This window comes from Stenella coeruleoalba (assembly GCF_951394435.1).
Source record: "Stenella coeruleoalba genome assembly, chromosome: 9".
Taxonomy (NCBI): domain Eukaryota; kingdom Metazoa; phylum Chordata; class Mammalia; order Artiodactyla; family Delphinidae; genus Stenella; species Stenella coeruleoalba.
This window is the reverse complement of record NC_137155.1, coordinates 38,603,472-38,618,424: the sequence shown is the minus strand read 5'-3', so window position 1 is coordinate 38,618,424 and position 14,953 is coordinate 38,603,472. Positions and strand designations below refer to the sequence as shown.

Sequence of the window (14,953 nt, the reverse complement as noted above, 5' to 3'; positions counted from 1 at the left end):
TAAATGACCAAGTATCTGTTCCAAGAATACTAGGGATCACACTTAAAGCAGTAAGACTACCAGGCTTGGTGGGGATTGGCTAATTACCAGCTCAGGGCTGAGTTGAGTGTTGAAGGTATTTAATACTAGAGGCTGAGACTGGGCAAGTGGGTCAGAGTCCTGAGAAGCATTATACCAAGGAAGGTATTTAAAACAGGCAAAGAGAGACCAAAACACATGTAAATGCCTTCCAGAAGTTGCCTTGACTTCAGCTATCACTTTCATATTTTACCTGTGATCATTTCACCATTTAGCTTATGATCTGTTTGTGACGTCCCTCCCATTCTCTACCACGTGGAAGAAAGTTTCAGGAATCCTTTCTGACTTAATCATAGACAAAGCACCCAGAGTGATATTGCATTACAACCTGTTTGGGATTACTTTTCATAAAAATAACACAAGTAGTAACTAGTACATGACTATTAATATTTCAGTGTATTAACAGAATGTAGCCCATACAATGTGTAAAAGTTCAATCGTCCTATTTCAGGAAACAGAAAGATTACATCTTTTAAGGTTGAGAAAGTATTTCTTCTTCGATACATTCAAAATTCTTTGCTTTGCGAATGTAATGAATAAAGATAACTCAAAATAACTTTTACATGTATGTATATATGAAAAATATGTGAATGAATTGCTAGCCAACCTACATTATGTTCAGTGAAAGATTTAGTAGAAAGCAGTTTTTAAAATTATTATACTACCCCAAGAATTATTTAAGAAACTCACGAATTCAAAATGCACATGGTGTTGGCAGCCTAATGATGTGTGAGGCACAGTGCTATGCTCTGCAGGTACAGGGATGACTAAAATCATAGTGCCTGACCTTAATAAGCTTACGTCTACCCAGAGGCTAGTCAGAAAAGCCGATAACTTCAATTTAACGTAGTTAGTTCTTTGATAAAGCTATGAAGCACTGGGGCTGCGCTTTTAGACTAGTTGGGGTCAGGGACGGGATAGAGTGAAGGGAGGGGTGATATTCAAAACAGAATTTATGGAGGAGTGGCAGCATGAAATGAATCTCAAAAAATGAGTTGTGTAACTCAACTAAAGAAGGAGAAAGGTTTATTTGGGCAAGAGGAAAGTATATGAAAATATGAAAAAGAAGTAAGCGATGATAGCAGTGAAACAGGAAGCCCGATTCAAACTATATTTTATCAGATAGAAAGTAATTAAATGTTCTAATTGGAAGAGTGTCATGGTGAGATTAGCATTTTCTAGTGATCGTTTTGGTAGAAAAGTGAAGGATGGATCTAAATAGAAAAAAAAACATGGGGATGGGGAAAGATTGATGTCGCTATTGCTGAGAGTGAGGAGAAATGAAATGGGCCAAATCTAGGACAATGGTGGTAGGGATGAAAAGAAAAGAGTCCAGAAATATGCCATATTATCAAGTGGGCACAGTTAGTGAATTTTAGGGTATGGAGAGAAGTACAGGATGACTCTCAGATTTCTAGCTTAGGAAACACTGGGCTCCACTAACTCAATATGGGAAAGGGAGGAGCAGGAATTTCGGAATTGTAAGAAAAAGTCATTATATGGTGGATGGGGAGGAGATGGAAGGAGGTACCTGATGCGTTCATTTTGGTTACACTGAATTGGAGGCTTAGCATGGTCACTCCTCACTTAATGAAACTTTACTAGACACCCATCACTCAGAATAAATTGGGGTGGGAGGGCTGGGTGTGCAGATACAAAATGAAATCTGACCGAGTGTCTGACCTCCCATATATTACTGCTCTTCCTTGTCTCCCCCCTAAGCTGTTCATTTTTTTCTCCCCACAATGGGAACATACGGACAACAGAGTCAGTATGTTTGAAGCGGTCAGGAGGAAGGAATGGGGAGGAAGATAGGAAGGGGAATATAGTTAGGCTCTGGAGTCCACCCTAAAGAAAGGCTCTTCATGAACTGTTTCAATACAATGTCTTCTAGAATTAATTGTGTCTTTAGTTTGTTATGCTTGTTAACATAGCTAACTGTTAAATGGCTAAAATCCATCCTCTGTTAACTCAGTGACTATTACAAAACTGTGAACAAAGGAGTATCTAACAAGTTTCTGTTGACTACTTTATAGTGAGATAATTTAAAAGGTCCTAAAAATAATCACAACATGTGAAGAGACAGTTTTAAGCTTTTTGTTTTTCCTGGTAATTGGAACTTAGGATTAGTGAAATTTGTAAGTAAATATTATCTTATTTTTTTTCAATTACTTTTTTTTATTGTGATACAATATATGTAACATAGAATTTACCATTTTAACCATTTTTAAGTATACAGTTCGATGGCCTAAGTACACTCACACTGTCGTGCAACCACCAACACACCTATCTTCAGAATTTATATTACTCTGATTCTTAAAAAAATATTAACTGATGTAAGAATCAAGACCCACTCATCACATGATTTTCTATTTTATATATTCCACTTAAAGAAAAGCAGAACTTCTGCTGTGCTCTAAAATTATATCTAGAGCAATTTCTTCATAAATTGAGTATCAGCTTATGGATATTTAAATTCAGCGAAGAATTTTAACATTCTACCATTTTTATGTTCTGTAAGAGAAACGTGTTATTCAGTTGAAGCAAAGAACACTCTTAAGTTCAACCATACCAACACTATGAATACTAAATACTCTCTTCAGTTAAAGTGAAATTTAAAGTTCAGATCTCCATGTGGTTCTAGGAAAAGAAGAGTAGGCCAGGATGCGAAATAACAATAACGAGCCATAGTCTAGTACAGTTCTTGGTCCACTGTGTTGACTGCAATAAATGTTTTAAATGAATAAGAGAGTTTACACGGAGAGAAAACTAAATAGTCGTTATATAAAAATTAGTAACTTAACAATTGTTTAGATCATGATAATTAATAGGTGAAACGAATATCGTGTTACTCGCTGAGAGAAAAGTTAACAAAAGAGTCATTAGAAGAGCTTGTGTGAAATAAGCTACAAGTATTATAGCGCACTAATTACATTTTAATAGATAAAGACTTTTTAAAGCTAGGGAGAGGCAGTAAGTGATTTATCAAAGGTCATACTCTGGAGCGGAGGGTCACAGGGGATGGCCTGGGGCCTTCTCAGGTGGAGATCCAGCGTGGGGAGTAGTCGTGAAGAGTGCAGACAGTGGAGCCAGGCTACATGCGTTTCAAGTTCTACTCTGCCACTTACTATCTGGGTGGAATCAGGCAAACTATTTAACCTTTGTCTGCCTCAGTTGCTTCATCCACAAAATGAAGCTTATTATAGGATTTCTGTGAGAATTAAATTTGTCAATACAGGTCAAGTGTCTCAAACTATGTGGCACAAACTAAAAGCTTAATAAATGTTAGATATTTTTATTGCCATTAATCCTTCTTGATTTAAAACATGGCACAGGGACTAAATTTCCCTTCTCCCTGAGAAGAGTCCAAAGGAATGCAAAGTACTCATGGAAGGTGTTCTGTTTCACTGTCTTTCATTTATTCTTTTGTGACCCAGGCTGAAGAAAAGTGACCTTTCATTAAGACAAGAATACTGCTTCTACCACTGCCACTACCATCCTGCAACATGACCACAATCACCACCACCACTGTGACTACCATCAGTGACAGCAACTCTACCAGTTCATCATTACCACCATCACCACCATCACCACTACCACCAGCATCATCAGAACTACCGTCACCATAAGTTTCACCACTTTTTCCACCATCACCATCGTGATGTTACCCCTAGCACCATCATCCTAATCTTTACCAACAGCACATCGTCACCACCACTGGAAACAACAAAAACAAGACCTTTAATATCCATGTGAGTGTAAACGTGAACTCAGAAGTGTCACTGGCAGAGTGAAGAAAAACAAGATGTAAATATATACATGCTAGTAAAAGGAGGAACAGGAATTTTTTTAAAGGATATTTGGAACCAAGTACAGAGATAGCAGTAGGCATAGGAAGTAGTCATTTTTGAAAGATTTTTTGACAAGTTTGTCTTACATTATTATTACATAATTAATGGATTTCACAAACTTAGGGTTCAATTAGCTAAAGGAATATACCAGGAGTAAACAAAAAGTCATATTTATGTGCTGTACACAAAGATTGAGCCAAACGCTTCCGAGTAAAACCAACAGAAAGGTAAAAATTAAGACTCCCATGTTATATGCTAAGCTGCGCTCTTTGAAATTGGTAGCTAACTAGTGGTTAAGAGAACGGGCTGTAATCAGAGTCCTGGGTTTGAGTTCCATTATGTGCTACATACCTGACCTTGAGTAAGTTATCTGACCTCCTAAGGACTCAGTTTTCTCCATCTGAAAAATGGTGATATCCGTTATTTAGAGTTTGTGTGAATATTTAATGAACACTAATATAATGTTGTATGTCAATTATTTCTCCAAAAACCCCCAACACCACTCACTTGCAACCATGTTAACACCAGCACTTAGCACAATGCTTGTATTAATCTAAGATTAAGACCTACCTACCTCTAAAAAAAAAATTTTTTAAAAATTAAAAAAAAAAAAAAAGAACCTTGTCACTCCCTAAACACTTCCCCCTCCCAATTTTAACCACGGAGTAAATGGTACCCTCATTCACAGATAACAGCTACCCTCCATTCATCCCTTTCCCTCATTCCAATCCCTCATCACAAAGGGAACTCATTAACAACTTCTCCCTGTTTCACCTCCACAGTGTAGCTCAAATCCACCCACTTCCTGGCCCCTTCTGCTGCCGAAGCCCAGACCACTCTGATAAACCCCATCTCCCAGCTGCTACTCAGTACAATCCATTCTCCACATAGCAGCTAAGGTGAACTTTAAACTTGTAAATCAGATGATACTTAAATCTTCCAATAGTTTCCTACTGCACTTAGAATCAGATGCTAATTCTTTATCATCATTTTTTCTACTTGATCTGTCCCCTGCCCATCTTTTCTACTTTACCTCTTACACTCTCACCCTACCTCTAAAAATTGTCGTTCCGTCATCCTTCTTACTGTTTAACATACTGAGCTTTTGACCCTCCTTTCAAAAAGGGCTCCCAGACTCACTTGTCTAAAGTAGTACTCTTCGGGCTTCCCTGGTGGCGCAGTGGTTGAGACTCTGCCTGCGGAGGCAGGGGACACGGGTTCGTTCCCCGGTCCGGGAAGACCCCATGTGCCGCGGAGCGGCTGGGCCCGTGAGCCATGGCCGCTGAGCCTGCGCGTCCGGAGCCTGTGCTCCGCAACGGGAGAGGCCACAACAGTGAGAGGCCCGCGTACCGCAAAAAAATAAAAATAAAACTAAAAAAATAAAGTAGTACTCTTCATACTCCATCCAGTTCCTCTTTGTCATTTTTCATAACGCTAGTAATCAAAAGTTATATTTATTATGCGTCTGTTTATAATTATTAATTTATTTAATCTCCTATTATCAGAATGTAAGTTCCTTGAGGACAATTATATTATTGAATACATTCTATTCCATGTTCTATTATTCCAATGTTTTATTATTGATCATGACGTATATTATTGATCAGGTTTCTATTCTTAGTGCCAAGAGAAGTGCCCAGCATATTATTGAAATGCAATAAAATGTTCACTATACAAATGAAATTTAGGGAGATCTAAATGTCTGAGTGAAATAATATCTCAGTATGCAGAGAACAACTACAATGGTCGTTTTTCTATAGAGAAGGAAGACCTCAAATCCCCAAGTGGAGGCAAAAGAACAGATGGGTAATAAATTCAGGGAGAATTATGTTTGACGATCCCATAAATATTTTTCTTATAAGTCCTTCTGAAATAAGTACAAGAAAGGTTAAGAGAAACTTTATCAATTTTGCTTACTTCCAGAGTTTATAATTGATCTACGGTATCCAAAGATTATACTTTCGCTAACACAAACATTCAAATGCTAATCATTGCCAAAAAAAAAAAAAAAAAAAAAAGGTACTGGGTGATAGGTCCAAAGCTTAGGTATTGTGATTATTTACTTATAGGAGTATGTGATTAGTTAGTTATGGGAATATATAGTATCTGGGAAGCAACATTGAAAGTGACAGCATTTTAATTACTCTGTACTCACGGTGCATGGGGTCTGCATCCATGGTTCCCCATCGATCTGCATTGGCAGAGACTTGCTAGTCCTGGGGAAAAATATTTCATTTTAAGTTTAACATGGAAATACTTGATACAACAGACTATATGTCCCATAAAAAATTATGAGACCAGGGAATGCAAATATGGTAATAACTGGGCTCTGCACTCAAGTTATCTCTTTGAAAGGAACTTCAACTTTTTTTTTTGGCCACACCACGTGTCATGTGGGATCTTAGTTTCCCAACCAGGGATCAAACCCGCACCCCCTGCACTGGAAGCTCGGAGTCTTAACGACTGGACCACCAGGGAAGTCCTGGAACTTCAACTCTTGACTATTAATGAATACTTTGAAAGGTGTCTTCCTTACAGGAATGTTAAGAGTTTCCTGGTAACTGTCGTGATATAAACAAAAATTCTGGATGCCAAAAGACAAATGTAGTGTTTATGTCTAATGCCACAATCAGAATTCCTACAGCCAAAAGGGCCTCCCTTGTTTTCATGCAAACCCACATTGTAAATGTGGAGAAAAAGTGTTTGACATCTCAGATTTTCCAGTATCAGCACTTTCATATATATAACACCAATTACATCTGTGCTATAATCTGTGGTTTTACGTTACGGTAAAAATAGACCTTTTCTCTACAGGTAAAATTTTGAAAAAAATGTTTTTTGTAAAGATTGAAATGTAATATGCATATAAAATTTTACTTTATAATAATCTATTATTTAATTTATAGAAGCAATGGTAGACTTTAGTCCATGAAAGAATGTAAGTTAATGGTGCGTCAACAGTGTTTTCATTGGGTAATTTGCCTGGTAGATACTTTGATGCTTCAGTAAATTAAACTGAGTGTGAGCCAGATTAGAGGGGGTAGAATTTGTATGTTAGAATTGTATCCACGGTCTCAACAAAAGAGAATCAAATTCCAATGGACATGGTAAGTAACAGTGAACCAACACTTTGTAAATACTGTCATTTTCATTATTTTGAAATACATCAGCATTAATCACTGATAACTTGAGGCACAGATAAAACAAACATGGTTATCAGAGTCTTGTATGGCTTTAATTAATTTGTAGTTATGCCATGTCAACCTCCTTTCTCAATTACAGAGAAAGAGCTACCTGATGACCACAGAGGAGCACTGAGCCAGCCGCCGCCCAGCACTTTTCAGTCCTGTGTATATTTGCCCCATCTCCATAGCTCCTTCCAAGCCAACCACCTCCAGCAGCTGATCGCTCAGATCTGAAAGAAAACAGAAACCTTGTAAATTACAGTGCATATGCATATGTGCACAATTTCATGTCATTAGATGTTCTGGAAATGAAAAATGAAAGCTACTTCACAAAGAAAGCTTCTCTGTCTTGGATACTCTACTAAAAGTAACGACAAGATGGCCTACTTTTGAAACTCTCAGTTTAACCAGACCCTGAGGTGCTGTGGGAAAAGATGTGCTGTCAGCTTATTCTAAAACAAAACGGGAAGAATGGATTCTGAGCCAAATAATGCCAAAAAATATACCAGTAGTTTTTAACATCAACAAACTTAACGTTATTCCACATGTATATATGGAACGTTTTACATCCCACAGCAGACATTTGGCGGCAGCAAATACACATTTCAATACTATAAATAAAGTATGAGGATATGCTGTCAAACATGATTTTGTTAAATTACTCGAAAAAAAGACCTTAGAGATCATGGAATTAAAGTTTCTCAATTTAAAGATAAGACTTGAGGCCCTAAATCATTGAGTGACTCGTCCAAAGTCATAGGTAAACTTGAGCAGGATGTCAAGTTTTTCTTGAATTTGAAAAATAGAAATTTTTTTTTTTATGATAAGGAATGTGCTACCAAATTCTACTTGGGAGTAGGTTTGATAATTAGCACAATACAATCATAATTTTTTTTTTTTTTTACCAGAGGACAGTAAAAAGAGGCTAATAGTATTACATATTGCTTGTCGACTGTTTCCTAAGTGCCTGTCACTGGATTAGTCACCCTCTGTATATCACCTTACTGGCTCCCCCCCCCAAAACCAGTTTAAGACAAATATGATTATTAGAATTTACAGAGAGAGAAGCTAAAAATTAGAGAAGTTAATTTATTCATATTAACATACATAGGAAGTGACAGAGACAAAATTTGAATCCAATCACTCTGAGGCCTAACCACAATGCTGTATTTGATAAATGAGCCATACCAAAGAGAGATACTTTTAAAACTTATAGAAGTATTTCTCATTTAGGGAGTGAGAGTGTTCTGTGTGAGCTCCAAAGTCCCTTTTCAACCTGAAGACTTTCACTCAGTGGGAAAGCAGAGGAAGTACTAACGTCAGTAAAAGCCGACAGAGCGCGGTCTCAGCACACAGCCCCTTCGCTTACTTATTTGGCTCAGAACGCCTGAACCCTTGATTTGAAGGTAACATTCTAGATGCACATATATGATCCTTTTCTATACTGATATTTTCATGTAATCCCATGTATTTTCAAATGTCAATAAATTGTTTAGTATTGTTTTAGCAGCAACAAAAGCTGGAGGGGGTGGCATAGAGTGGCACAGGGTAGGGCATGATGATTATACAGATAACCATGTAATAGCTAGTCGTAGCTGAGGGTGGACTTGAAGAAAAACCAGCATGTGTGTGTTGTATGTACTCCATTTTGTACAGAAAGCCCTCATTCCCCACTAATGAATCCATTTGAGCACGAAGTTCAGAGAAATAAATGATATATTTTCAGCGTTGTTCAAATGTGTGGTGAATAGCACTTTGAAATCTCAAAGTTTGCCAGGCCTATGATCTTTGGCAAATTTTATATAGGCCCTGAAAACAAAAAGTGTAACCAATCCACTGTATTTTTTTTTGAAGAGAACTGACTTAAAAAAAACTATTATTTTTTAAACTTTAAGCTCTAGCTGCAGCATGAGATTTCTTCACGTGGACACGATCATTCAGCTACCAGATCAAATGTTAACAAGTCCTAATAACCGAGAACATTCACCTTGCTGTTCTAAACCCTATTTAGACTCACTTCTCATGAAACTTATTCTGTGTTTCTAGTTTAAATTTATGTTGCCAAGAACAGATGGACAAGGAATGGAAACATATTCTTTCAGCTGTAGCCGGCACTAAAATGTGCTTGGCTCTATAGCCTGGGTGTTAATATACGCATTTTTTAGATACATGTCAACCAGCAAACTGCACTGTGGCAAGCACTAAAACCCCAGATGTGTGTCTGGTGATATTTATAAAACAACAACCACCACAAAAGTGAAGTTCATATTTAGTATTATATATTTTCCACTGCTTGATAGGTGAAATGTTATGCTGATTTCTGTAAGGATCTGGTTGATGGAAACTATGCTACAAGAAATGAAATACTTTCTCACAAGAGAGTTAATCTGTATAAGCCCTAACTTCTCCATGAATCACAGGGATTGTCTACACCCACACCATATTGCTACTGTCTACCACCCTCCTTCTGAGTTTTTTCTCTTTTAATTTGTCTTTGTTTTTCTCCCTGCAAAAATGCCATGAAAATCAATTCTACCATTAATAATTGGTAATGAAGACATTTCTTACAGATTTAGAAGACCTAGGCTTTCAAACTTTCATGTTCTTGCTAACACAAAGAACTGTAGAGAAATGGTGGTCTATCTACTAGCTCTGGTCAAAGTAAATAAATACCATATTCCTTCTAATTAAGTGTTCAGAAAAAAAAGAAATTCTAATTTGTGCTGCATGAATTTGCTCCCATAAACACTGACATTTTTTTATACAGAAGCCTGCAACGTCTGTGTACAATTGCTGCCTCTTACATACTGTCTTTGAGGTTAGGGTCCTGACTGACTTCAGACAAAGATAATTTCTATATAATTTTGAATTCTGTTTCTACATGCGGTATCATCTAGAAACATCAAAGACTTCCTCACGTCACATTCTAGCTAAAGTTTACTTTAAGTGCAGGTCCCTGGGGATGTCATAACCAACCAGATTCACCTCCTTAATTGGTCTGCTACCTGGCTATTGCTTTCATACTTAAAAGTAGGAGTAGTGAACTACAGCCCATGAACCGAATCCAGACCACTGCCTGTTTTTGTATGGCTTGCAAGAATGGTTTTTACATGTTTACAAATGGAAAAAAAAAATTAAATGACATATTGTGACATCTGAAGATACATTAAATTCAAATGTCACCATTCACAAATTAGTTTTTATTGGGACACAGCCACTCATTCGTTTAGGTTTTGTCTATGTCTGCTTTCACACTACAATGGCGGAAGAGAGTGGCTGCAGCAGAAATCACATGGCCCAGAAAACCTGCAATATTTATTATTTGGACCTTTAGAGAGAAAGAGTCAAACTCTGCTTAAGAAAACATTAACTATTTTGGGCCACTGACTTTTTCACTTTAGTACTGCCACTATAAATCCTAATGGCATCACAGTGAGTGGCCTGAAAGACATAATGTCCGAGCACTCATTCCTCAGTGTGTGTATTGGTGCGTATGAGAGCTGCTCTCAACCATGGCATCTCACCACACTCATGTACTGTGAGGTTTCTTGTAATCAGTTTGTTATCAATCATGTAATACCAAAGTTTCTAAATAACTCGGTTACAAAAGAAACTAGAGCAGCTTCACATTCAGCATTACGCTCAGTCATTGCATCTGGTTGGCTTTCTTGCCTGTGAAAGTAGAATCATAGGTAGGAAGGCAGAAGTTGCATCTGGGCCAGGAGATGCAGGTGAGAGCTCCCCCTGGGGGTGTCATCCGCTGAGCACTGAGAAAGCCTGACCTCCTGATATTGGGAAGTGTGTCTATTCCAAGGAAGATGGTGCTTTTGATCAATTAATGATATGAGATATACTTCTGAAGGGGAAAAATAGTACGTTCCTGAAAGAGTTAGCATATCTTTCCAAATTGCTCCAGGGGTACAACAGAGGCAACAGAATCTGCCAAATTTGGTATTTTCATATTTAAAATAGAGAGTCTAGAAGAGGTACTTCAGAGGGAAGAAACTTAATGAAATAAGCAAAACTGGCATATGGTAGAGCAAGATTCTTAACACGGGTCAGTGACTCTGAATGCAGAAGAATGTAACTTTTTCACTAACATGTAATTGAAATTAAGCACTTCTTTCAATTATAAATTTAGGCAAGAAACCATAGTCGTAGTAGAAATATCTCTGACTTTGTCACTGACAGATATCATAGATATTTCCATATCACATTACAGTTGTTGCAATATTTCAAAATTCTATTTATAGTAATCTTTACTGACACCTTAATAATTATTGAGCCCCTCCCAGATTTCTAAAGGTAATTTATTAATATGGGAAAAGAATCTAAAAGAGTGGATATATGTATATGTATAACTGATTCACTTTGCTGTATACCACTGTAAATCAACTATACTCCAATAAAAATATTTTTAAAAGAAGCACATATATTACTAAATCAAAATCTTAACCTTTCAATATAATTGATTTCCTTTGTAATCCTGCATATTTTTTTGTGAATTTAAAAACATTACTCTGAGAGTCAGTAGATTTCACCAGACTGGCAAAAAGGACTATAATTCAAAAATGATAAGAAACTCTACTTTAGAGTTTAATTTGCCTTATGACTTTGTATATCTTTTCCTGAACATTGTAAGTGCTGCATTAGTGCTACACAGGGAATCAGGGGTATGAAACGTAAAATCTGAAAGTCAGGGGTGCGGTATAGATTTGAGAACACAGGAGCAGAACAGCTAATAAATGGATAATATTTATTCGTAGCTTAGGCTCTTCGTTTTTGACAGTTATACCCTGATAATATGTCTCATTATGTAATTGTTTCAGACTGCCATATGTAGGGAACAGAAGAGGATGCATTACGAACACAGACTGAATGTGGGTTGTAGCATTTTGGCATCTCGTTGAATACAGTGTGTACTGAAGGGAGAGGAATGGGGTGGAGGCAGGGCAGGACATACTCCTTCATGCATGGTGTCCAGCAACATGCTGCAACACAGGGGGCAGCTATGTCCTGGGGCACACTCATTGACTCAGCAAGGACATTTTGTCATCACCTAAATTGCTAATTGTACCACCAACAATTAAGTCCTTATTTGGCCAGGGCGAGACGAAGCTAGCTATAGAGTTGTACCTTCTGATTGTGGGTAGATTATATGCCTTCCAGTGATGCTCGTTTTATCTAGCAGACATTTGAAACATGCCTGAGGATCCAGAATAAACTTTTAAAAAGCCAAGGGATGTATGAAATTCCTCCATCAAAGCAAACGCTTCAAGGATTCTTTTCTAACATGTCCATCTATTGCCCGTTGATTTTTTTTTTTTAATAAATGTATTTATTTTTGGCTGCGTTGGGTCTTTGTTGCTGGGTGCAGGCTTTCTCTAGCTGCGGTGAGCGGGGACTACTCTTCGTTGTGGTGCGCGGGCTTCTCATTGCGGTGGCTTCTCTTGCTGCAGAGCACGGGATCTGGGCGTGCGGGCTTCAGCAGCTACGGCTCTCCGGCTCTAGAGTGCAGGACCAGCAGCTGCGGCTCACGGGCCCAGCTGCTCCACGATCTTCCCGGACCAGGGCTCGAACCCGTGTCCCCTGCATTGGCAGCCAGGCTCCCAACCACTGCGCCACCAGGGAAGTCCTGCCCATTGATTCTTAATTTACATGTACTCCCCATGAACATAAATAGCTATTTTCCTCTACCTCCAAAAATTAGAAAATGCAATTAGCAAAGGGCCCGAGTGGACAGAGCTAAGCAAAAATGTATTAATATGAACTCTGTGTTTCACAGTACAAGTATATTTAAAGCAAAATGTTAGCACCTCAGGGAACCTACTATACAATTACAGGTCTATCAAGAAAATGGAGATTATGTATATGGTACGCCTACTATGAGCAGGCTCTCTTCTAAGGGATTTACAGGCATTTTTTCCATTTAAGACTCCCCATAATTCCTTGAGGCTGGTATTATTCTCCCCAGTTTATTGATGAGGAAACTATGTTACCAGTTCAAGTCTTCACACATAGTTGAAAATCTGGTTTTCCAGCTAGGTTTCTTGACTCCAAAATCCATGTTATTGTACATATTGACCACAGTAAGAACTAACCAATTAAATGTTATCAGTAATTGAAAGAAAAAATACTACAAAGAAATATGTGATAGCTTAAAATGGTACCATTAATAATCCCATCAGTAAATCATTTCAGATGCTGTCACCAAATTATAATACAGTATAAAACTCTCATTCACAATGCTACTCCAGGTCATGTGTGTGAATTACACTGTGAAGAGTCTATAAGAAGGCTGAGAAACACAAAATACTTTTTGAAAGGACTTCTATCCAAAGTAGTCAGAAAATAAAAACGAAAAAGTTTAGAATGTAATACACAAACGGATTAAAGAGAGTTATGAAAATCTAGCAGTGTGAAATATCCCATTCTTTGCTGAAATCTGAAAAAATAAGGAGTTAAGGTATATACATAAATATACATACAGCGGAATCACATGCCTGACTTTAAAAATGACTTTTAAAGAATAGATTTCATCATCTCTTTTAAAGCCATCTGTTTTTTAAAAACAACCAGCTAGAGCTGACTATAACTTCGTGTATTTTCATTCTAAAATTCGGAACTTCCCTAAATGGATCCAAAAATAAAGTAAAGGCCAGAAATCATAGTGTGGCATGCTGTCAACACCTCTCTATTGTGACCAAAGTAGTTCAGGGCCTGCAACCACTTTGTTACGGCGTACTTGAAAGATGACCTTCACCTCAGGACACACAACCCAAGAAATCGTACGCATTTCATTCACAAGGCCATAAAGAGCCAGCTTAAAGACTTCCCACAGCAGTCTGTTACAACTGGCAACGTGGATTATCAGTAAATGTAAGCAGAGAGTTTATGAGCACAAGCTAGCAGTGAATCTGAACACTGCTGCTTCTGGGATCTTGAGTCAGTTTGTTCTCGTTAAGCTTGGTGGAGGGAGTGAAGGCTGTCGCTTGTTTTCTGTGTGAATGAGCCATTAGTCTGTGAGGGGATGTTTTCACAGCACCATGCCTCCCCTGCCCTCTTCCATAAACCAAGCTACTTCATGTGTCTCCTCATATTAGTGCCATCACTAAACAAAGCGAGTGCCCATGTACGAAGGCTGATGTCAGCAAATTCTGAGTTAACTTCTGGAGGGGCATCCTGCATCATAACACTGATGCCTGCTAAGGGGCTAAAGTCACAACCAATCCTTACTCTCCTAAGAATTAAGCAGTTCCAGGGCTTCCCTGGTGGTGCAGTGGTGAGGAATCTGCCTGCCAATGCAGGGGACACGGGTTTGAGCCCTGGTCCGGGAGGATCCCACATGCCGTGGAGCAACTAGGCCCAAGCGCCACAACTGCTGAGCCTGCGCTCGGGAGCCCGCGAGCCACAACTACTCAGCCCATGCACCGCAACTGCTGAAGCCTGGGCGCCTGGAGCCCATGCTCTGCAGCAGGAGAAGCCACTGCAACGAGAAGCCCACGCATTGCAACGAAGGGTGGTCCCCGCTCGCCACAACTAGAGAAAGCCTGCGCGCAGCAACGAAGACCCAACGCAGCCAATAAATAAATAAAATTAAAAAAAAAAAGAATTGGCTACCATCTTTAAAAAAAAAGAATTAGGCAGTTCCAACAATTAAAAGACAACTTAAAATCCAATTTAGTAGAGGGTAGTGCCAATATTATTTTACATATGGCTATGTATGTGATCTTTATATTCAATTTCCAGAAGCACTATGCACACCAGTTTTTTATTGAAATGTATTACAGAATATAATAGGATAGATTTACTGTCGCCTTATTTTAATTTCAACAAAAT

At 38.3% G+C, this 14,953-nt stretch overlaps 1 protein-coding gene across 21 annotated transcripts in view; it reads right to left on the bottom strand.

Moving 5' to 3' along the window:
• Positions 1-14,953, bottom strand: part of DGKB (diacylglycerol kinase beta) — a 909,303-nt gene that overhangs the window by 31,596 nt on the left and 862,754 nt on the right. For 16 of the 21 annotated variants that reach the window (XM_079932538.1, XM_079932527.1, XM_079932533.1 and 13 more), the window contains 3 exons: positions 7,224-7,344; positions 6,085-6,145; positions 4,281-4,329 (listed from right to left, as the gene is read on the bottom strand). In XM_079932538.1, coding sequence (XP_079788664.1) covers positions 4,281-4,329; positions 6,085-6,145; positions 7,224-7,344 — 231 coding nt within the window. The remainder of the gene's footprint in view (positions 1-4,280; positions 4,330-6,084; positions 6,146-7,223; positions 7,345-14,953) is intronic. The other 5 variants (XM_079932534.1, XM_079932537.1, XM_079932536.1 and 2 more) reach the window with 1 other exon arrangement.